This window comes from Macaca nemestrina, chromosome 18 (genome assembly GCF_043159975.1).
Source record: "Macaca nemestrina isolate mMacNem1 chromosome 18, mMacNem.hap1, whole genome shotgun sequence".
NCBI classification, from domain to species: Eukaryota; Metazoa; Chordata; class Mammalia; order Primates; family Cercopithecidae; genus Macaca; species Macaca nemestrina.
Window position 1 is genome coordinate 21,229,111 of NC_092142.1, and position 22,063 is coordinate 21,251,173.

At 44.7% G+C, this 22,063-nt stretch overlaps 2 protein-coding genes across 6 annotated transcripts in view; one reads left to right on the plus strand and one right to left on the minus strand.

Moving 5' to 3' along the window:
* LOC105485007 (immunoglobulin superfamily member 6) overlaps positions 1-14,590 on the minus strand; it is a 67,723-nt gene extending 53,133 nt beyond the window's left edge. The window contains exon 1 of the mRNA XM_071084235.1: positions 14,397-14,590. The gene's annotated coding sequence lies outside the window, so the exon portion shown is untranslated. The remainder of the gene's footprint in view (positions 1-14,396) is intronic.
* The window catches only part of LOC105485009 (otoancorin), a 96,169-nt gene that overhangs the window by 25,787 nt on the left and 48,319 nt on the right, over positions 1-22,063 (plus strand). For all 5 annotated transcript variants that reach the window (XM_011747161.2, XM_071084231.1, XM_071084230.1 and 2 more), the window contains exons 9-13: positions 2,280-2,383; positions 8,575-8,675; positions 11,700-11,839; positions 14,958-15,081; positions 19,404-19,619. In XM_011747161.2, the coding sequence (XP_011745463.2) occupies positions 2,280-2,383; positions 8,575-8,675; positions 11,700-11,839; positions 14,958-15,081; positions 19,404-19,619 (685 nt within the window). The remainder of the gene's footprint in view (positions 1-2,279; positions 2,384-8,574; positions 8,676-11,699; positions 11,840-14,957; positions 15,082-19,403; positions 19,620-22,063) is intronic.

Genomic DNA, 22,063 nt, shown 5'->3' on the forward strand with positions numbered 1-22,063 from the left:
CTCATCTTTTCTCTAGGGGTGTCAGTTTTTTCCACTAAGATGTATATACATGAAACCCTTTTGCTCTGCAGGCTATTACACTATTCCTTTTAAATTCAGTGTCTCCTCCCTCTGCCATTCATTCAGGTTGTGGAAGAGAACATCATTGGAGTGAGAGTTTATTGGTTACTGCTTACCTGAGTGAGCAGTAAACCCAAGTGGCAGAAAAACCCATTCAAACTGGCTTGAAGCAAAAGGGAATTAGTGGAACATGTAATTGAATAGTTTTAGGTGTAGGGCTGACTTCAGACACAGCTGGATCCAGAGACTCAAATGATGCCATCAGGAACATCTTTGGCTCTTTATCTTATATGCTGAAAACCACTGAATTGTGTACTTTATTTATTTATTTTATTTATTTTATTTTTTGAGATGGAGTTTCCCTCTTGTTGCCCAGGCTGGAGTGCAATGGTGCCATCTCGACTCACTGCAACCTCCGCCTCCCAGGTTCAAGTGATTCTCCTGTCTCAGCCTCTGAAGTAGCTGGGATTACAGGTGTATGCCACCACGCCTGGCTAATTTTTGTACTTTTAGTAGAGACAGAGTTTCATCATATTGGTCAGGCTGGTCTCGAACTCCTGACCTCAGGTTATCTGCCCATCTTGGCCTCCCAAATTGCTGAGATTACAGGCGTAAGCCACAGTGCCTGGCTGAATTGTGTACTTTAAATGGGTGAATTGTAAGGTGTGTGAATTATATCTCAACAGAGTTGTCCCCCACCTCCCCAAAAAAGGACCAAGAGGTGAGGAAGTGGAGACAATATGTATGGAATATTCTTTGGAAGGTGTTTAGCTGTGAAGGGGAAGAGGAAAATGGGAAAAATAGCTACATATAGCTAAGGAGTGTGTGTGTGGGCATATTTTTTATTATTAAGTTCTGGGGTACACGTGCAGGATGTGCAGGTTTGTTACATAGATAAACGTGTGCCATGGTGGTTTGCTGTACCTATCAACCCCTAGGTATTAAGCCCAGCATGCATTAGCTATTTTTCCTAATGCTCTCCCTTCCCCCATCCCACCCCCCAACAGGCCCCAGTGTTGTTCCCCTCCCTGTGTCCATGTGATCTCATTGTTCAGCTTCCACTTGTAAGTGAGAACATGGAGAGTTTCATTTTCTGTTCCTGCATTAGTTTGCTAAGGATAATGGCTTCCAGGTCCATTCATGTCCCTGCAAAAGACATGATCTTGTTCATTTTTATGGCTGCATAGTATTCCATGGTATATATGTACCACATTTTCTTTATCCAGTCTATTATTGATGGGCATTTGGGTTGACTACATGTCTTTGCTATTGTGAATAGTGCTGCAATGAACATGTGTGCATTTATCTTTGTGACAGAATGATTTATATTTTTTTTGGTATATACCCGGTAATGGGATTGCTGGGTCAAATGGTATTTCTGGTTCTAGATCTTTGAGGAATCGCTACACTGTCTTCCACAATGGTTGAACTAATTTACATTCAGGAGAGGGAAGGTTTTTTTTTTAATGCTTTTAAGTTATAGGGTACATGTGCACAACATGCAGGTTTGATATACAGGTATACATGTGCCATGTTGGTTTACCGCACCTATCAACTCATCATTTACATTAGGTATGTCTCCTAATGCTATCCCTCCCCCAGCCCTCCACCCCTTGACAGGCCCCAGTGTGTGATGTTCCCCTCCCTGTGTCCAAGCAATCTCATTGTTCAATTCCCACCTATGATTGAGAACATGTGGTATTTGGTTTTCTGTCCTTGTGATAGCTTGCTGAGAATGATGGTTTCCAGCTTCATCCATGTCCCTACAAAGGACATGAACTCATCCTTTTTTATGGCTGCATAGTATTCCATGGTATATATGTGCCACATTTTCTTAATCCAATCTATCACTGATGGACATTTGGGTTGGTTCCAAGTCTTTGCTATTGTGAATGGTGCAGCAATAAACATACGTGTGCATGTGTCTTTACAGTAGCATGATTTATAATCCTTTGGGTATATACCCAGTAATGGGATTGCTGAGTCAAATGGTATTTCTGGTTCTAGATCCTTGAGGAATCGCCACACTGTCTTCCACAATGGTTGAATCAATTTACACTCCCACCACCAGTGTAAAAGCCTTCCTATTTCTCCACATACGGGAGAGGGAAGGGTTTTAACACAAGACAGCTTTGGGTCACATTTGCTGTTGTGACTCCCTCTTTAAAGCAGCCCCCACCTGTTTGTTATTAATTGATGCCCATGTTTGTGTCATTTAGATCTGCAGTGTTCAAAGATCTCTACGACAAAACCTCGGCTCATTCCCAGAGAGCTCTCTATTCCTGGATGAGTGGGATATTGCAGACATCCTCCAATGCCACTGGTGAGCCTGTACTTGGAGGTGGGATCACTTTTTGGGGGAAGAATATCTTCAAAAGAGGTGCTTCATCTCTGAAAACATGGATTTGATGTTGTTCTCTTCTGATTTTTACTACCTCCCACCACTTTGAAAAACAGTTTGATATGGCATATGGAGTAAAACACATACCCCATTTTGTTAATGCAATTCACACATGTGGAAGTCTCTGATATAATGATGTGTCTATATTTCTGTATTTCACAATCCATGTTGTGTCGTAACTTTTTAGTGGAATATAAATAATGATGGTAACTTAGATTCAATGTGAACCTTGAGTAGGGTTACAAGTTCAAAATCTGTATTAAAAAATCTATATTAAAATGAGAGAAGAGGCTGGGCACGGTGGCTCACACCTGTAATCCCAGCACTTGGGAGGCCGAGGCAGGAGGATTGCCTGAGGTCAGGACTTTGAGGCCAGCCTGACCAACATGGTGAAACCCTATCTCTACTAAAAATACAAAAATTAGCTGGGCATGGTGGCGGGAACCTGTAATCCCAGCTACTCAGGAGGCTGAGGCCATTGCACTCCAGCCTGGGCAACAGAGCAAGATTCTGTCTCAAAAAAAAAAAAAAAAAAAAAAAAAAAGAGAGAGAGAGAAGATAATTTTGTTAGGAAATCTAGGCAATAAAGCACAGAAATTTAACTCTGAGCATCCTGGCAACCAAAGCAGGTAGGTCAGGATTTATTTATTTGATGGATGTTGATTAAAGCCTCCTTGTGTCCTAGAGTAGTTAAATTCATAGAGACAGAAATTAGAACGGTGGCAGAGTTTCAATTTTGCAAGGTGCAAAATATTCTGGATATGGTTGGTGGTGATGGTTGCACAATAATATGAATGTCAATGTACTTACTACCGCTCAACTATACACTTAAAAATGGGGCCTGGTGGGCTGGGTGAGGTGGTTCATGCCTGTAATCCCGGCACTTTGCAAGGCTGAGGCAGGCGGATCAACTGAGATCAGGAGTTCGAGACCAGCCTGGCCAACATGGTGAAACCCCCTCTCTATGATAAATACAAAAAATTAGCCCAGCGTGGTGGTATGTGTCTGTAATCCCAGCTATTTGGGAGGCTGAGGCAGGAGAATCACTTGAACCCAGGAGGCAGAGGTTGCAGTGAGCTGAGATCATGCAATTGCACTGCATCTTGGGTGACAGAGTGAGACTCTGTCTCAAAAAAAAAAAAAAAAAAAAGAAAAGAAAAGAAAAGAAAACTGGGGCCAAGTGCGGTGACTCACGCCTGTGATCCCAACACTTTGGGAGGCTGAGACGGGCGGATCACTTGAGGTTAGGAGTTTGAGACCAGCGTGGCCAACATGGTGAAACTCTGTCTTTACCCCCCTCAAAAAAAAAAAAAAAAAAACCAGGCATGGTGGCACACGCCTGTGGCCCCAGCTACTTAGGAGGCTGAGGCGGGAGAATCGCTTGAACCCGGGAGGCAGAAGTTGCAGTGAGCTGGGATTGTACCACTGCACTCCAGCCTGTGTGATGGAGTGAGACCCTGTCTCAAAAAAAAAAAAAAAAAAAAAAAAAACCAAAACCAAAACCAAAAACAAAACAGAGATAGAAAAGAATGGCTATATAGATTAGCAGTACAAACAATTTCTCAGATAGCTTCAATTTGTTAACCTTTAATGTCACTAATGTAAACAGAATAAACTTTTTAAAAGCCCATTATGTATCAATAGCTGAAGATAGAGAAGGAAACAAAACAAAGTCTCTGTTCTTATGACCCTATTGTTTGATTGTGGGAGGGTTGGTGGAGAAAAATGTTTAAACATGTAAGTAATTAAAGAGAGAGAGAGAGAGAGAGAGAGAGAGAGAGAACTTAGAAATTTAGATACTGGTAGCTGCTATGAAGAAAATAAAATAGTTTGTTGAGACGGAGTCTTACTCTGTCACCCAGGCTGGAGTGCAGTGGCACAATTTTGGCTCACTGCAACCTCTGCCTCCTGGGTTCAAGTGATTCCCTTGTCTCAGCTCCCAAATGGCTGAGATTATAGGTGCCTGCCACCATGCCCAGCTAATTTTTGTATTTTTAGTAGAGACGTGAAACCTCCATGTTGGCTAGGCTGGTCTCGAACTCCTGACCTCAAGTGATCCACCTGGCTTGGCCTCCCAAAGTGCTGGGATTACAGGCATGAGCCACTGCACCCAGCCGGAAAGGATTATTATAGGTACTTTAGACTAGAAGAGTGCTTGGCAAATGTTCTCTGTAAAGGACCAGGTAAATATTTTAGGCTTTGTAAGCCTACCACCTCTGCCTCAACTATTCAGCTCTGACATTGCATCTTGAAAACAGCTGTAGTCAATAGATGAATGAGCATGCCTGTGTCCCAGTAAAGCTTTTTTTATGGATGCTGAAATTTCAAATTTGTATAATTTTCATGTGTTACCAAATAGGATTTTTCTTTTGATTTTCCTTTCAGCCATTTAAAAAATGTAAAAAACGAGGCAGGGGGCAGTGGCTCATGCTTGTAATCCCAGCACTTTGGGAGGCCCAGGCAGGAGGATTGCTTGAAGCCAAAAGTTCAAGACCAGCCTAGGCAACATAGCAAGACCCCATCTTTTAAAATTTTTTTTAAAAATTAGCCGGTGTGCTGGTACATGCCTGTAGTCCCAGCTACTCTGGAGGCTGAGGTGGGGAGGATCCCTTGAACCCAGGAGTTTGAGGCTGCAGTGAGCCATGATGGCGCAACTGGACTCCAGCCTGGGAGACAGAGCGAGACCTTGTTTCTAAAAAAACTCCAAAATAATAAATGTAAAAACCATTTTTGGCTCACAGGCTGTATAAAAACAGGTGGCGGACTGAGTTTGCCCCATGGACCAGTTTGCCAACTCTTGGACTAAGGAATCAGGGAAGACCTCTCAAATGGGTGACATTTGAATCAAGACCAAAATGAGGAGATGGAACCAGTCGTGTAAGGCTCTGGAGAGAGGGCATCCCAGAGAGAGATCCCAGGAAACACAAAGGCCCTGAGATAGGAATGAGCTCTGTGCGGGGAAAACATAAGGAGAGCAGATGGGGCTGGAGGATGGGGAATGCCAATCAATCCTTTTCCTGGAATTCAGCTCTGAGATTTGTGCATAATGAACATTAAACAAGATCGTAATCAAAGTCTCAAATGCATAGTAGAATTCCCTCTGCCTGGTGCATAATTATGGCCTCCAGGAATCAGAGTCTCACACTGGGTAACCATGAGAAAGCCACTCAACCTTCAGACTTCTCTGTCTTTATTGCCAGAGTTTAATTAGGCACAGACTTTCCTTCTAAAATTCCTATACGGTTTGCTTCATTATTAACCTACAGTCAGTTAAAATTAATTCTGTTAGGACTTATTTATTTATTTATTTTTTCATGAAGTCCCTTGAGGGAACTGGAGATATGGTGGCTGTTAAAAATATCCCAACCTTGCTGGCCAGGCATGGTTGCTTACACCTGTAATCCTAGCATTTTGGAAGGTTGAGGAAGGAGGATTGCTTGAGGTCAGGAGTTTAAGGCCAGCCTGGGCAATGTACTGAGACCCCTCTCTCTGCAAAAAAATTGAAAGATTAGCCAGGTGTGGTGGTGTGTGCCTGTAGTCCTAGCTACTAGGAAGGCTGAGGCAAGAGTTTGAGGCTTCAGTGAGCTATGATCATCCCACTGCACTCCAGCCTGGATAACAGAGGAAAAAAAAATTCCCAAGCTTGGGAATGATTGATCTGTGGAAATAGAGTTCATGCTTAGTAATTAGTTAAAAAATAAACAACTCAGCTTGGTTTTTTGTGAATGTGTGGTTCTAGCCTCAAAATTTTCTAGCCCTCTATATAGGGAAGGCAAATGTCCAGGGTCCCCATCTAGAGAATCATAGGAGTCTGCCTGTGTCACCCCAGCATCGTTGATTTCTGGTTTGGGGGAGGCACTCCATATGTTCTTGTGAATCAGTCCATACAAAAGTTATTTCTCCACCTCGTTTGGGCATCTATCATTGCCCATGGCTTCTGCAAATAGCCCTTGGTGTTACAGTCATTGCACACTGTAAACGCTCCTCACTTCTTTCATTTTCCCCAAATGCCTCCAATACAATGTCGATGTGTGTAAATGTCTTTTGCTAAAGAACTGGGGAGCATTGGCAGTCAATTCCAGCTCAGTGAAACTTGAAGTCTGATCCTAGACTTGAGATATATATATATATATATATATATATATATATATATATATATATATATATATTTATATTTATTTTTATTTTTTCATTTTAAAATTTTATTTATTATTTATTATTTTTTATTTTTGAGACAGAGTCTGGCTCTGTCACTCAGGCTGGAGTGCAGTGGCACGATCTCAGCTCACTGCAACTTCTGCCTCCCGGGTACAAGCGATTCTCCTGCCTCCACTTCCTGAGTAGCTGGGACTACAGGCGTGTGCCACCATGCCTGGCTAATTTTTGTATTTTTAGTGGAGATGGGGTTTCACCATGTTGGCCAGTACGGTTTCAATCTCCTGACCTCGTGATCCACCTGCCTTGGCCTCCCAAAGCGCTGGGATTACAGGTGTGAGTCACTGCACCCAGCCAACTTGACGGTTTTTAAAGTTCCACTGACATCTCAGTGATAGGGAATTTCAAAAGCTAGAACAGGGTGTCAGAGAGAGTCCTCTGGGAATTCAGTGGAGGGAGAAAATATTTCTCGTGAAGGAGATAAGAGAAGACTTTAAGGGAGAGGAAAATTTGAGATTGATCTTAAAGTAGGATTTAGATGCAGAAGGGTTAAGGAAAAGCATTGTAGGTGGTGAAAAGGGCCAAGGCCAGCCAAGGTTTGGAGAATGTTTTGGGGAGTTACAAGTAGTTTGGTTTGGTTCAAGTATAGTAACATGGTGATAATCAGTGAGGATGATCATTATTAGTGGTAGTGATGCAAGAGAGTCAAACATATTTCATGTTGCCAGAGTATTATTATTATTATTAGACAGAGTCTCACTCTGTCGCCCAGGCTGGAATGCAGGGACGTGATCTCGGCTCACTGCAACCTCTACCTCTCAGGTTCAAGAGATTCTCCCGTCTCAGCCTCCCAATTAGCTGAAATTACAGGCGCTAGTACACCCGGCTAATTTTTTTATATTTTTAGTACAGCCGGGATTTCGTGATTATAGGCGTTAGCCACTGCGCCTGGCCTCATGTTTCCAGGTTATTTAGTAACCAATTGAACAAAAAAATAAAACTACATTTTGTGGGTTTTAAGTATTAAAAATAATCTGCATTTCTTATTTATTTTTAATAATAATTATTTTTTAAAAGAGATAGGGTCTCACTCTGTTGCCCAGGCTGGAGTGCAGTACAGTGAGTGCACAGCTCACTGTAGCCTCAAATTCCTGGTTTCAAGTGATCCTGCCTCCTTAGTTTCCTGAGTAGCTGGGACTACAGGTGCATGTCACTGCCACTGGCTTTTTTTTTTTTTTTTTTTTTGTAGAGATGAGGGTCTTGCTATGTTGCTCAGGCTGGTCTCAAACTCCTGGCCTCAAGCAGTCCTCCTGCCTCAGCCTCCCAAAGTGCTGAGATTACAGGTGCCTGGCCAGAAAGAATAATCTGCATTTCTAACAAGTGGCCAGGTGCCACTGATGTTGGAAGTCCAGAGACCACACTCTTGAGTAACAACGTTTGAGGTGGTGTGAATCTGTGGTCACATCCTACGTGTGATCTCACAGGTAGGCCCTACATATATGGTTGTTGAATGAGTTAACAACAAATTAATGTAGCTGGATGCGGTGGTTCACGCCTGTAATCCCAGCACTTGGGGAGGTGGAGGTGGGCAGATCACCTGAGGTCAGGAGTTGGAGACCAAGCTGGCTGACATGGTGAAACCCTGTCTCTACTAAAAATACAAAAATTAGCCGGGCATGGTGGCGGGCGCCTGTAATCCCAGCTACTTGGGAGACTAAGGTAGGAGAATCGCTTGAACTGGGAGGTGGAGGTTGCAATGAGCTGAGATCACACCACTGCACTCCAACCTGGGCAACAGAGTGACATTCCATCTCAAAAAACCGTGAAAAACAAAATAAACAAAGAATTAATGAATGCAAGGAGGTCCTGACAGCAAAGATGCTGTTGACTATCACATACCAGTGTAAAGGCTTTTATTTATTTATTTACTCATTTATTCATTTCTTTATTTTTTGCAGATGACTCTGTTTCATGGGTCACTGCGGAAAACTTATGGATTTTGGGCAGATACATGGTTCACCTATCGTTTGAAGAAATTATGAGAATTAGTCCTATAGAAGTGAGTTGGAAAAGTACATTTGTACGTCACCATTACTAATACACTTGGGGTAAGGTGTATTCTCAAACTCTAATGTTTATCCAGCCAGCCAAGGTGCCTTGGAAACTGTATACCCTCCTCATCCCAATAGAGCTTGGGCCTCTAAAGAAAACTACTGGAAGAAAGTTTCAAGTGGACAGTCATGGGATTGTGTTTTAGTGTGGAAGGGCTAAGAAAAGAAAAAGAATTGTGGACAATTAAGATCACATCTCTGATGTGAGCAAACACGATTTAAAGGGATTGTTGGCTATGAACCAAAAATCACTTAAGGGTATTTTTGTACTGGAGAAGGCCAAGGACAAAAGATACAAAGTTTCCTGTCCTTGGAAGCATGAACTCAAAGAAAAAACAACATGGATTGATATTTACTTCTATTTATAGCTACTTCTGTTAATAGCTACTTGAGCATGAGCAATGGTTAGATTTTAATTCTAGAGTTTACAGTGGAGAAATGTACACATTCTAGGGTTACTTAACTCACTAGTTAACCTGTCCCTCTCCTTTTGATGTTGACCCAATGACACTAAAATCCCTTGGGCATCATGATTCTTGAACGCAGTCTCCAAAGAATGCTGCCAACACAAAAGGATTCATGAAGAGACTGTGGGCCTTGCTTCCAATTTTTCTTCTTCTTCTTCTTTTTTTTTTAAATCATATGTGCCCTGACACTTCTGGCCGGTGAGAGAAGTGTTTGCATCAAATGACTGACCTGTTCAAGGACCCATTGACCCAGCAATGTCTGGTTATTATGAAACCAGAGGCAGAACGAGGTTTCTCTCTTTTACCTGCGGTGCTGGGAGTATTTCAAGTGTCTTCCAATTTTTATAACCCGCAGTCCTAGAATTAACCCCCCACCCTACTGCCGTTTACTCTCTCAATGTGGAGTTGCTTTGAGTAGGTAACAGCTTAAATTCTTAGAAAGCTGGGCCCCCTGGAGGAAATTTCTAAGATCAAGCAATCATTTGCAACTTTTTATTCTCTAAAAATGTAGAGAAGGGAGAAGTCAAGAATAACACTGCTAAAAGGGAATTTTATATTATTTTATTTTATTTTTACTTATTTATTTAGGAGATGGAGTCTCGTTCTGTCATCCAGGCTAAAGTGGAGTAGTGCAATCTTGGCTTACTGTAACCTCCTTCTCCCGGATTCAATTGATTCTCCTGCCTCAGCCTCTTGAGTAGCTGGGATTACAGGCACGTGCCACCATGCCCGGCTAATTTTTGTATTTTTAGTAGAGATGAGGTTTCACCATGTTGGCCAGGCTGGTCTTGAACTCTTCACCTCAGGTGATCTGCCTTGCCTCAGCCTCCCAAAGTGCTGTTATTACAGGTGTGAGCCACCGCACCCAGCCTAAAAAAGGAATTTTATATAGACAAAGAGTACAATCCATAAAGGAGAGACAACTTTATGAGCCCCTTTGAGCGCAGCATAATAGTGCCTCAAAATATAGAATGTGCCGGGTGCTGTGGCCCGTGCCTGTAATCCCAGCACTTTGGGAGGTCAGGGCAGGAGGATCACTTGGGCCCAGAAGTGCAAGACCAGCCTGGGCAACATAGTGAAACCTCATCTCTACAAAAAAATTAAAAAATTAGCCAGGTGTAGTGGTGTGTGCTTGTAGTCTCAGCCACTTGGGAGGCCGAGGTGGGAGGATCACTTGAGCCCAGGAGGTCGAGGCTGCAATAAGCCATGATCACACCACTGCACCCAAGCCTGGGTAAAAGAGTGAGACTGTGTCTTGGCCAGGCACGGTGGCTCACGCCTGTAATCCCAGGACTTTGGGAGGCTGAGGTGGGTGGATCTTGTGAGGTCAGGTGTTTGAGACCAGCCTGGCCAACATGGAGAAACCCTGTCTCTACTAAAAATACAAAAATTAGCTGGGCATGGTGGTACATGACTGTAATCCCAGCTACTCGGGAGGCTGAGGCAGGAGTATCACTTGAACCTGGGAGGCTGAGGTTGCAGTGAGCTGAGATTGTGTCACTGCACTCCAGCCTGGGTGACAGAGTGAGACTCCCATCTCAAAAAAATAAAAATAAAAATAAAAATGAAAATGAAAATAAAAACAGTGAGTCCATGTCCCCCCAAAATTATATATATAATGTATAATCTGCTAGAAATACAAGGAAGAATAGATAGATATGAGTCCTGTAGTAGAAGATTGCACATGGCACCCTTGGACATGTGGGCCAAAAAGGAACAAGGATGTTGGCAATCTGAATAGTATATTTAATAAGCTGAATATATATGCACCAAACTTTGTGTCTTACAAAGTGAACACACACTCTTTTCCATCGCCCAAGGGCCATTTATAAACTCATTCATCTATTTAAAAACTTCTGATTCTTCAAAGCAGAAAGTTTGTGGACCACATTCTCTGACCTCAATGTAACAAATCTAGAAATAAATGTACAAAGATTAGCTTTTAAAAAGCCCAGTTTCTCAGATATTAAAAAATAATACTTTCCTAAAGAATAGTTAGGTTCAGGAGGAAACCAAAGTAGCTGTTATAGACCACTAAGAAATCAATGACAATGAGGCCAGGCATGGTGGCTCACACCTGTAATCCCAGCACTTTGGGAGGCCGAGGTGGGTGGATCACTTGATGTCAGGAGTTCGAGACCAGCCTGGCCAACATGGTGAATCCCCATCTCTACTAAAAATACAAATATTAGCCAAATGTGGTGGTGGGCACCTGTGATTCCAGCTACTCTGGAGGCTGAGGCAGGAGAATTGCTTGAACTCAGGAGGTGGAGGTTGCAGTGAGCTGAGATCATGCCACTTCACTCCAGCCTGGGCGACAGAGTGAGACTCCATCTCAAAAAAAAAAGAAAAGAAAAGAAAAGAAAAGACATCAATGACAATGAGAACCAGCAGGAGGTATATCCAAGTGTCCATGATGGGGCACAGTGCAGACCACCAGGGTGGGGCCACACTGGGCCACTTCTACCCTCCTCACTGATATTCTCGTCCTTGTCTACCAACCAGATTGGGCTGTTTATCAGCTATGACAACGCCACCAAGCAGCTGGACACGGTCTATGACATCACACCTGAGCTGGCCCAGGCGTTTCTGGAGAGGATCAGCTCCTCCAACTTTAACATGAGGAATACCTCCACCATCCACAGGCAAGGCCTTGGGCTCTGGGCCCTGGAGCTCTTTCCCAAGGTGTGATCTAAGCATCAGTATTCTCTGAGCAGCAGAACACCCAGGGAGGGAAGGGAGGTGGTTGGTCCATCTCTTTCAATAGTCCCATGTTTCTCTGTGCATGTGAGGAGAGGTCTCTGCAACCTTTTTATGAAGAGGTTATGAAGCAGGGTGAAAGGGTAAATGCTTTCTGAGCATCTCCTGTGTGCCAGGCATTTAATGCAACCTTATCAAGTGCTAATTCTGGCTCTCAGCACAGAAATGAAACATTTTAAATACTCAGGACTGGGTCCTGTTCCAAAGCCAATGTGTGATTTCCATTGAAGTTGCATCAAGTGTTGGAAATACCTCATGGGTCCCCACATTTGAGAACCGCTCGTTATCAGACCCTTAGCTGGGGAGCCCCTGGATGAGATCAGCTGTAGAATTTAGTGACCGTAATGTGATCCTCCCTAAAACCATTCCCAGCAGGGGAGGAGGGACAGGAACTCTACATACCAGGTGTGTCAGGAAGGGAGTGGGCAATGGGAAGGGGGTGGTGAGTACTGTTCAATCCCCTCTCCTTTTACTTTTTTTTTTTTTTTTTGAGACAGTCTTTCATCCTGTAACCCAGGCTGGAGTGCAGTGACGTGATTTCGGCTCACTGCAACCTCTACCTCCTGGGTTCAAGCAATCCTCATGCTTCAGCCTCCAGAGTAGCTGGGACTACAGATGTGTGCCACCATGCCCAGCTAATTTGTTTGTATTTTTAGTAGACATGGGGTTTTGCCATATTGGCCAGGCTGGTCTCGAACTGCTGATCTCTCGAACTCCTGACCTCAGGTGGCCCGCCCACCTTGTCCTCATGCTGGGATTACAGGCATGAGCCACCACACCTGGCCCATTCAATCCTCTTTTTTTTTTGAGTCTCACTTTGTTGTCCAGGCTGGAGTGTACAGTGGTGCAATATCAGCTCACTACAACCTCCACCTCCGGGTTCAAGAGATTCTCCTGCCTCAGTGTCCCAGGTAGCTGGGATTACAGGCATGTGCCACCACACTCAGCTAATTTTTGTGTTTTTAGTGGAGACTGGGTTTCGCCATGTTGGCCAGGCTGATCTCAAACTCCTGATCTCAACTGATCCACCCATCTTGGATTTCCAAAGTGCTGAGACTACAGGCATGAACCACTGTGCTGGGCCATCATTCAATCCTCTTGTGTCCATCTCTCAAGGTCTTTTTGCCACACTGCTCCCATCGCATATTACCTTAAGGTTTTTCAAATGAACCACCCTTAGGCAATGTACTCATAGGAAACAATTAGATGGCTTTCACCTATCTTTAGTAATTTCCACTTATTATCATGGATCCCATTTTTCTGTGGTTACACACACACAAACCACCTCATGATTAAGAACATGGTACCTCGAGCCAGACTTCGTGGCTTAATCCTGGCCCTGCTGCTTACAAATGGTATGATCTTTGCCATTTTTACATCACCTCTCTATGCTTCCGCTTCCCCATCTGTAAAATGGGAGATAAAAATATGTCTGCTGCATTAAGGTCTTTGTAGGGATTTGCACACTTGACACATAGTAAGTGCTCAAGAAATATTTTTTCTTTTTCTTTTTTTTTTTTTTTTTTTTTTTTTGAGACAGAGTCTCACTCTGTCGCCAGGCTGGAGTGCAGTAGTGCAGTCTCGGCTCACTGCAACCTCCGCCTCCTGAGTTCAAGCAATTCTCCTGCCTCAGCCTCCCGAGTAGCTGGGACTACAGGCACCTGCCACCATGCCTAGCTAATTTTTGCATATTTAGTAGAGACAGGGTTTCACCATGTTGGCCAGGATGGTCTTGATCTCTTGATCTTGTGATCCACCCGCCTCGGCTTCCCAAAGTGCTGGGATTACAGGCGTGAGCCACCCCGCCCAGCCTATTTTTTCTTTTATAATTTTTTTAAATTGATAAAAATTATATCTATGGTATGCAACATGATGTTTTGAGATATATATTCTTTGTGGAATGGCTAAATCAAGCTAATTAAGTTATCGTTACCTCACATACCTTTTTTGTGATGAGAACACTTAAAATCTACTCTTAATAATTTTCGAGTATATGATACATTGTTATTAACTGTAGTCAGCATGTACAATAGATCTCTAGAACCTCTTTTCCTATTTAACTGAAACATTGTATCCTTTATCCAAGTCTCTCCAACTCCTTTCCCACCTCCAGCCCCTGGTAACAACCATTCTAAGGCTCTGCTTTCATGAATATGACGTTTGTTTATTTGTTTGTTTTTCAGATTCATAATATAAATGAGGTCATACAGTATTTGTCTTTCTGTGTCTGGCTTATTGCACTTAGCATAAGATCCTCCAAGTTCATCCATGCTATCCCATATGATAGAATTTCCTCCTTTTTCAAAGCTGAAGCACATTCCATTGTGTATCCACCAATTAAAAAAAAAAATCCATTCATCCACTGACGTGTTGGACACTTAGGATGATTCCATGTCTTGGCTATTGTGAATTATTATTCTCAACATGGTTATTAACACTTACCCCTCACATCCCCTGAGTCTTCTTTTCTCGAAGTTAAGCAGATTCCTTTTCCTCATGAGACACTTTCTTTTCCCTGGACCTGGCAGCTCTCCTGTGGGTGTGTCTGAATATGTCAATATCATATATGTGAATCAACTGCCAAGGAGACAGCAGGCAGTGCTCAAATCTGTGTCTCTGAGCTGGGGAGTGGGGCAGGTTTTATAGGCAGAGGGTAATAAGACTTGATCTGATTGGGTCTTGCTATGAGGTGATGCTGGGAGGTGTGATCTGATTGGATCATGCCATGAGGTGATGCCAGGGCTCAATCTGATTGGATCATGGACCACGCCAAGTGGTGTCCACTTCATAATTCAGCCCCCATTCCTTGGTCCTGCCTGAGCACTTAGGTTCCACCTCTGGTTGCATGTTTGGTTCATCTGAGGATGTTCAGGTTACGTGACCTTCAAGCCGGGAGTCCGTGGCAGCTGAAAAACAACTCGCCGTTTTATTACACAAAACGGAACCGGAACGGGCTGGTTCTGCGGTTACACCTCCACCACAATCCCGCCTCTTCTCACACAGGTTGGGGCTGCTGGTTTGTTTCTACGATGACCTGGAATTGCTGGATGCCACTGTGGCCCAAGTCCTGCTTCACCAGATGATCAAATGCAGCCACCTGAGCGGCTTCCAGGCTGGCGTCCAGAAGGTACAGCTGGGGTGCAAGGCCCTGAGGCCTCTGCCTCAGTTTCGCTAGACAGAGAAATGGGGAGCTTAGCTTAGCCTTTGAGAGAAAACACACAGTAGTTGGGATTTAAGTCCGGTCACAGCAGATGGCACCTCAAATACTGAGATAAGTGTAACATCGAAGCCCAGACAGAAATTAGCAAAGGAACAGACCCTGGGGAGATCAAAATTTAATCAGAACAGCCGTCTCAGCCAGGCGTGGTGGCTCATGCCTGTAATCCCAGCACTTCGGGAGGCCAAGGTGGGAGGATCATTTGAAGCCGGGAGTTTGATACCAGCCTGGTCAACATCATGAGACCCTTGTCTGCAAAAAATACAAAAAAATGGCTGGGCACGGTGATTCACACCTGTAATCCTAGCACTTTGGGAGGCCAAGGTGGGCAGATCACCTGAGGTTAGTTTGAGACCGGCACGGCCAACATGGTGAAATCCCATCTCTACTAAAAATATAAAAATTAGCCAGGGGTGGTGGCATGCGCCTGTAATCCCAGCTACTCAGGAGGCTGAGGCAGGAGAATTGCTTGAGCCTGGGAGGCAGAGGTTGTGGCGAGCTGAGATCATGTCACTGCACTCCAGCCTGGGGGGTGACAGAGTGAGACTCTGTCTCAAAAAAAAAAAAAAAAAAAAAAAAAAAAAAAGCCATATGCCTATACTGCCAGCTACTTGGGAGGCTGAGGTAGGAGGATCACTTGAGCCGAGGAGTGCCAGCCTGCAGTGAGCTATGATAGTGACATTGCACTCCAGCTGGATGACAGAGCAAGACCCTATGTAAAAAAAAAAAAAAAGAAAAGAAAAGAAAGGGACAGCTACCTCTAACTTAAATATGCATACAGATCACCTGGGGATCTTAAATGCAGATTCTGATTCAGGAGCTCTTGATTGAGGCCCAGGACTCTCCTTTCTTCTTCCTCCTCCTTCCCTTGGCCTCCCAAAGTGTTGGGATTACAGGTGTGAGCCATTGTGCCCAGCTGACACTGCACTTCCAACAAGCTTCCGGGTGATTCTGAAACCGCTGCTCTGGTGAGCATGCCTGGAGTGGCAGGAGATAAAGGAGTGGTTCTCGAACCTGCCTCTAGATTAGTAACATCCCTGCCAGGTGCCACCCCCAGAGATTCTGATGTTATTGTTCTGGGGTATGGCCTGATTTTAAAGCTTCTCAGGTGGTTTCAACGCAGCCAGGATTGAGAACACTGGATTGGAGGGCGGTTATGAGTTCCCAAGGCCAGCTTCTGAACAAAGGAGCCAACACACTGTCTCTCATTTTCCTTCCTCTCCATCTCTCTGTTCTTCCATCCAGTCAAGTCTCAATTCTACCCCTTCCATTCCACTTTTTGTGGCCCTTCTCAATTTGCTTAAAATAAAAAAGATGACATGAAAACAATATTAAATGAAATTTTGATAAAGCCATCCATAATTTCAGAGCAGTTTTCCACACATCACCGTAAAGTCCTCAAACACATTTGACATTTGAGATTGTGGCCATCTATTTTGGTCAGTGCATTTTTTTTTTTTTTGACTCATTTTTTGTGTGTATCTTATTCTGTCACCCAGGCTGGAATGCAGTGGTATAATCTCAGCTCACTGCAACCTCCGCCTTCCGGGTTCAAGTGGCACAATCTCAGCTTATTGCAACCTCCGCCTTGCCTCAGCCTCCAGAGTAGCTGGGACTACAGGTGCGTGCCAGCACGCCCGGCTAATTTTTTGTATTTTTAGTAGAGATGGGGTTTCACCATATTGGCTAGGCTGGTCTTGAACTCCTGACCTCAAGTGATCCGCCTGCCTTGGCCTCCCAAAGTGCTGGGATTACAGGCCTGAGCCACTGAGCCTGGACTGTGAATGTGTATTTTTGTTTCCAAGGAAAATAATCCCTCCCAAGCAAGCTCAAGCAAAAATAAGAAGACAAATATATTTTAAGGCCCCGGGGTCTCAACATGTGGCAGCCCTGACCAAGGAGAAGGTCGCATACGATTAGATATGAGGGAGCCCTTTGGGATCGTCTAACTCAGTCATTCTCAAACTGGAGAATGCATCTAAATTACAGGGATGGCCTGTTAAAATACAGCTTGTGGCAGCGGTCCAGTTTTGTGGAAGACAATTTTTTGGCACCAGGGACCGGTTTTGTGGAAGACAATTTTTTCCATGGACTGGGGCCAGGGGATTGTTTCAGGATGATTCAAGTGCATTACATTTATTGTGCTCTCCTTCCTTCCTTCCTTCCCTCCCTCCCTCCCTCCCTTCCTTCCCTCCCTCCCTCCCTCCTTCCTTCCCTCCCTCCCTCCCTCCTTCCTTCCTTCCTTCCTTCCTTCTTCTTTCTTTCCTTTCTTTTCCTTCCTCCCTCCCTCCCTCTCTCTTTCTCGCTCTCTTCCTTCTTTCCTCCTTCCCTCCCTCCCCCTCCCCCCTCCCCTCCCCTTCCCCCCTCCCCTCCCCCTCCCCCCTCCCTCCCCCTCCCCTTCCCCTCTCCTCTCCTTTCTTGATGGAGTCTCTCTCTGTTGCCAGGGTGGAGTGCAGTGGCACGATCTTGGCTCACTGCAACCTCTGCCTCCCAGGTCCAAGCAATTCTCTGCCTCAGCCTCCCAAGTAGCTGGGACTACAGGTGCATGCCACCACGCCCAGCTAATGTTTTTTATTTGTAGTAGAGCTGGGGTTTCACCATGTGGCCAGGATCATCTCATTCTCTTGACCTCGTGATCTGCCTGCCATGGCCTCTTAAAGTACTGGGACTACAGGTGTGAGCCACTGCGCCCAGCCTGTGCACTTTATTTCTATTATTACATTGTAATATATAATGAAATAACTATACAACTCACCATAATGTGGAATCAGTGGGAGCCCTGAGCTTGTTTTCCTGCAACTAGACAGTCCCATCTGGGGGTGATGAGAGACAGTGACAGATCATCCGGCATTAGATTCTCATAAGGAGCGCACAGACTAGGTCCCTTGCATGCACAGTTCACAATAGGGTTTGCTCTTATGAGAATCTAATGCTGCCTCTGATCTGACAGGAGGCAGAGCTCAGGCGGTAATGCTCACTGGCCTGCTGCTCACCTCCTGCTGTGGCTAGTTTCTAACAGACCAGGGTCCCGGTGGTCCCCATCTATGGCCCCGGGGCTGGGGATCCCTGGATTTCAGAGCTCCACTGTCTCTGATTCAGGAGGTCCGGGAGCAGCCTGGCAATCTGCATTTCTAACACGTCCCCAGGTGGTGCAGATGCCGCTGGGTGTGCTCCACACTTTGAGAGCTGCCGCTGTAGTCCACCCCTTCGTTTTACAAATGTGGAAACTGATCTCTAGGGAAGGGAGTTGCTGAACTTAGAGGACCCAGGTGCTGTGACAGCTGTTTCTTCTACTTCACTCTGCTGCCCCCCAGTGGCCATTTCAATATTGCCAGAAACCCGTTTTGGGCACTTGTCTGAAATGACGTTATTACGTAAATTCGGGTGTTAAAACATGAACCATTCTTGTTTTTTGTTACAGAGCTCCTTGTATAGTAGGTGACTTTATCATGTTCCTTACCGAAAGCAGTTGGAACGCACATTTTACTATCATTAGGCAGGCATATTGCAATAAAATAATTATTAAAATGATCATAGAAATGTGCAGACAGGTGCAAGAGATAACTTTAAGGGGAAATACAGAAAAGCAAATTGTGCTTCTGTTCATATCACAACTCTGTAAAAACTACCTAGTGTCTCTATATTTATAAAGTATAAGAAGTCTTGGAAGCATATACACCCAATTGCTAATCACAGTTATTTTTATGAGGTAGGATGTTCAGGAGACTTTTACTTTCTTGAACTGTGAAGAGTTATTTTTGGCCGGGTGTGGTGGCTCATGCCTGTAATCCTAGCACTTTGGGAGACTGAGGCAGGCAGATCATACGAGGTCAGGAGTTCGAGACCACACTGGCCAACATGGTGAAACCCAGTCTCTACTAAAAATACAGAAATTAGCCTCATGTGGTGGTGAGTGCCTGTAATCCCAGCAACTCAGGAGACTGAGGCAGGAGAGTCACTTGAACCCGGAAGGTGGGGGTTGCAGTGTTGCAGTGAGCCAAGACCGCGCCATTATACTCCAGCCTGGGCGACGAGAGCAAAACTCTGTCTTTTTTTTTTTTTTTTTTTTTTTTTTTTTTTTTTGAGGATGAAGGCTCATTTCTGGGCCTGGAGGCTTTGATGGGACAAGGTCCAGGGAGGATGCTGTGGAGTCCTAATAGCCCTGGATGTGGTCAGAGGGAGCCACCGCCCTGCTTCCTGTCAACACTCATTCTCATTTTCTCTCCTTCCAGCTCAAAGCAGAACTCCTGGACATTGCCACAGAGAACCAGACGCTCAATGAGACCCTGGGTTCTTTGTCGGATGCGGTTGTAGGTCTGACCTACAGCCAACTGGAATCTCTCTCCCCCGAGGCTGTGCACGGAGCCATCTCCACCCTCAGCCAGGTCTCAGGTTGGGCCAAGAGCCAGGTCATCATCTTGTCTGCCAAATACTTGGCCCATGAGAAGGTCAGCTGGAGTTTTAAACTCTTCTTTATTTCCCCTGAGATGACCTAAGTGTATTAGTCCTCCCAGGCTGCCGTAACAATATACTGTAGATTGAGTGGCATAAACAACATACATTTATTTCTCACAATAGTGGAGACTGGGAAGTCCAACATCAAGGTGTCACAAATGTAGGTTTTATTCTGAGGCCTCTTCTCTTGGCCTGTAGGTGGTCTCCATCTTGCTGTGTGCTCACCTGACCACATGAGAGCAAGCTCTCTGGTGTTTCCTCTTACAAGGAAACTAATACCATTGGATCAGGGCCCCACCTGACCATCATTATCTCATGACGTCATTTAACCCTTAAAGGCCTCACCTCCCAATACTATCACATTGGGGGTTAGGACTTTGACATACAGATTCTTGGGGGACACAAATATTTAATCCATAATAGTCATATACACACAGCAGGGGCAACCAATCAGTAAGAAGATGATGCTGAGGAGGACTGCCTGGGTTCAAATCCTCGCTTTGCCATTTACTAGCTCTGTGACACTGGGCAATTTGCTTACTTTCGCTTTGCCTCAGTTTCTCTATTTGTAAAATGTGGACAACAATAGCACTTACTGCTGGGCTACGTGGCTCACACCTGCAATTTCAGCACTTTGGGAGGCTGAGGTAGGAGGATCACCTGAGGCTAGGAGTTTGGGACCAGCCTGATCAATGTGGTGAAATCCCGTCTCTACTAAAAATACAAAAATTAGCTGGGCGTGGTGGTGCACGCCTGTAATCCCAGCTGCTTGGGAGGCTAAGGCAGGAGGATGGCTTGAACCTGGGAGGCGGAGGTTGCAGTGAGCAGAGATCGTGCCACTGCACTCCAGCCTGGGCAACAGAGCAAGACCCTGTCTCAAAAAAAAAAATTAAACAACAACAACAATAACAAATCAGTAGCACTTACCCTGTAGCATTGCTGCAAATATTATGTGAGTTGGTACACATGAAGAAGCTAGACCACCAGGTGACACCACAGAGTATGAGCTCAAGGGGCGTTAGTCATCACTGAGTGGGATCAACGTGTGGGACTTATCCCAGGATTTTCCTGCCTGCTGTTGAGCTGCTATTAGGTTGATGCAAAAAGCAATCACAGTTTTTGCCATTACTTTGGGTTTAGGGATGATGCTATTTTATTCCAATCTTGGGCTGCAGAGAAGGAACTGTCAGGCAGACAGTCCTCTTTGGTGGGGACAGGAGTCTTAATCTGTGTTCTAGCTGCTCCTGGGGTAGACAGTGGACATTCTTTTGGGGACAATTAGTGTCCCTGGGTTGGGTCCAGTCCAGAGGGCTCCAAATATGAGAGACTTGAGTTCTAAGCATTTTGGTGTCATCTTTTTTTGTTTGTTTGTTTGCTCTTGTCGCCCACGCTGGAGTGCAATGGCACAACCTCAGCTTACTGCAACCTCTGCCTCCCAGGTTCAAGCAATTCTCCTGCCTCAGCCTTCCGAGTAGCTGGGACTACAGGCACCCATCACCACACCCAGCTAATTTTTGTATTTTTAGCAGAGATGAGATTTTGCCATGTTGGCCAGGCTTGTCTCAAACTCCTGACCTCGTAATCCACCCGCCTTGGCCTCCCAAAGTGCTGGGATTACAGGTGTGAGCCACTGCGCCTGGCCTTTGGTGTCCTTCTCATTTAGTCCACACTCCTGGCCACTTCCCAGGATGCAAACTGGCTCACAGGGATTAGATTAGGACCCATTCCAATCAAATAATAATAACAAACATTTATTTATTTTTGGCTTCTGGATATTAATTTTAATTACTTTGAAACAACATAATTTACTATCAGATGTTTAACAAGCATCTATTATAATTGCTAAACTGTGAATTCAGTGTTAACTGTGTCTGACTAACTATACAAAACTCATCAATTTTTCTTTTGACGAAATGTAGTAGGCTGGGCGTGGTGCCTTATGCCTGTAATCCCAGCATTTTGGGAGGCCGAGATGAATGGATCACTTGAGGCTAGGAGCCTGAGACCAGCCTGGACAACATGGTGAAACCCTGTCTCTACTAAAAATAGAAAAATTAGCTGGGCATGATGGTGCACGCCTGTAATTCCAGCTGCTTCCAGGCCGAAGCAGGAGAATCGCTTGAACCCGGGAGGCAGAGGAGGTTGCAGTGAGCCGAGATCGTGCCACTGTACTCCATACTGGGCTGGGTTACAGGGCAAGACTCTGTCTTTAAAAAAAAAAAAAAAAAAAAAGTAGTAGAAATCTCAAAGAATAAAAGAGAGACTACTCCATAAAGGTCATGTTTACTAACCTAGCACCATAATTCCAGTGTTAGTACCTCCCATGCAGCTGGAAGGAGGATATGGGAAGAGGTGAAGATGTTGAAAATGTAAGGGGCTCCATTTTGCTTGCTCCAAAGCGAAATACCACAGTGTCTCATAAAGAAGAAAATCACTG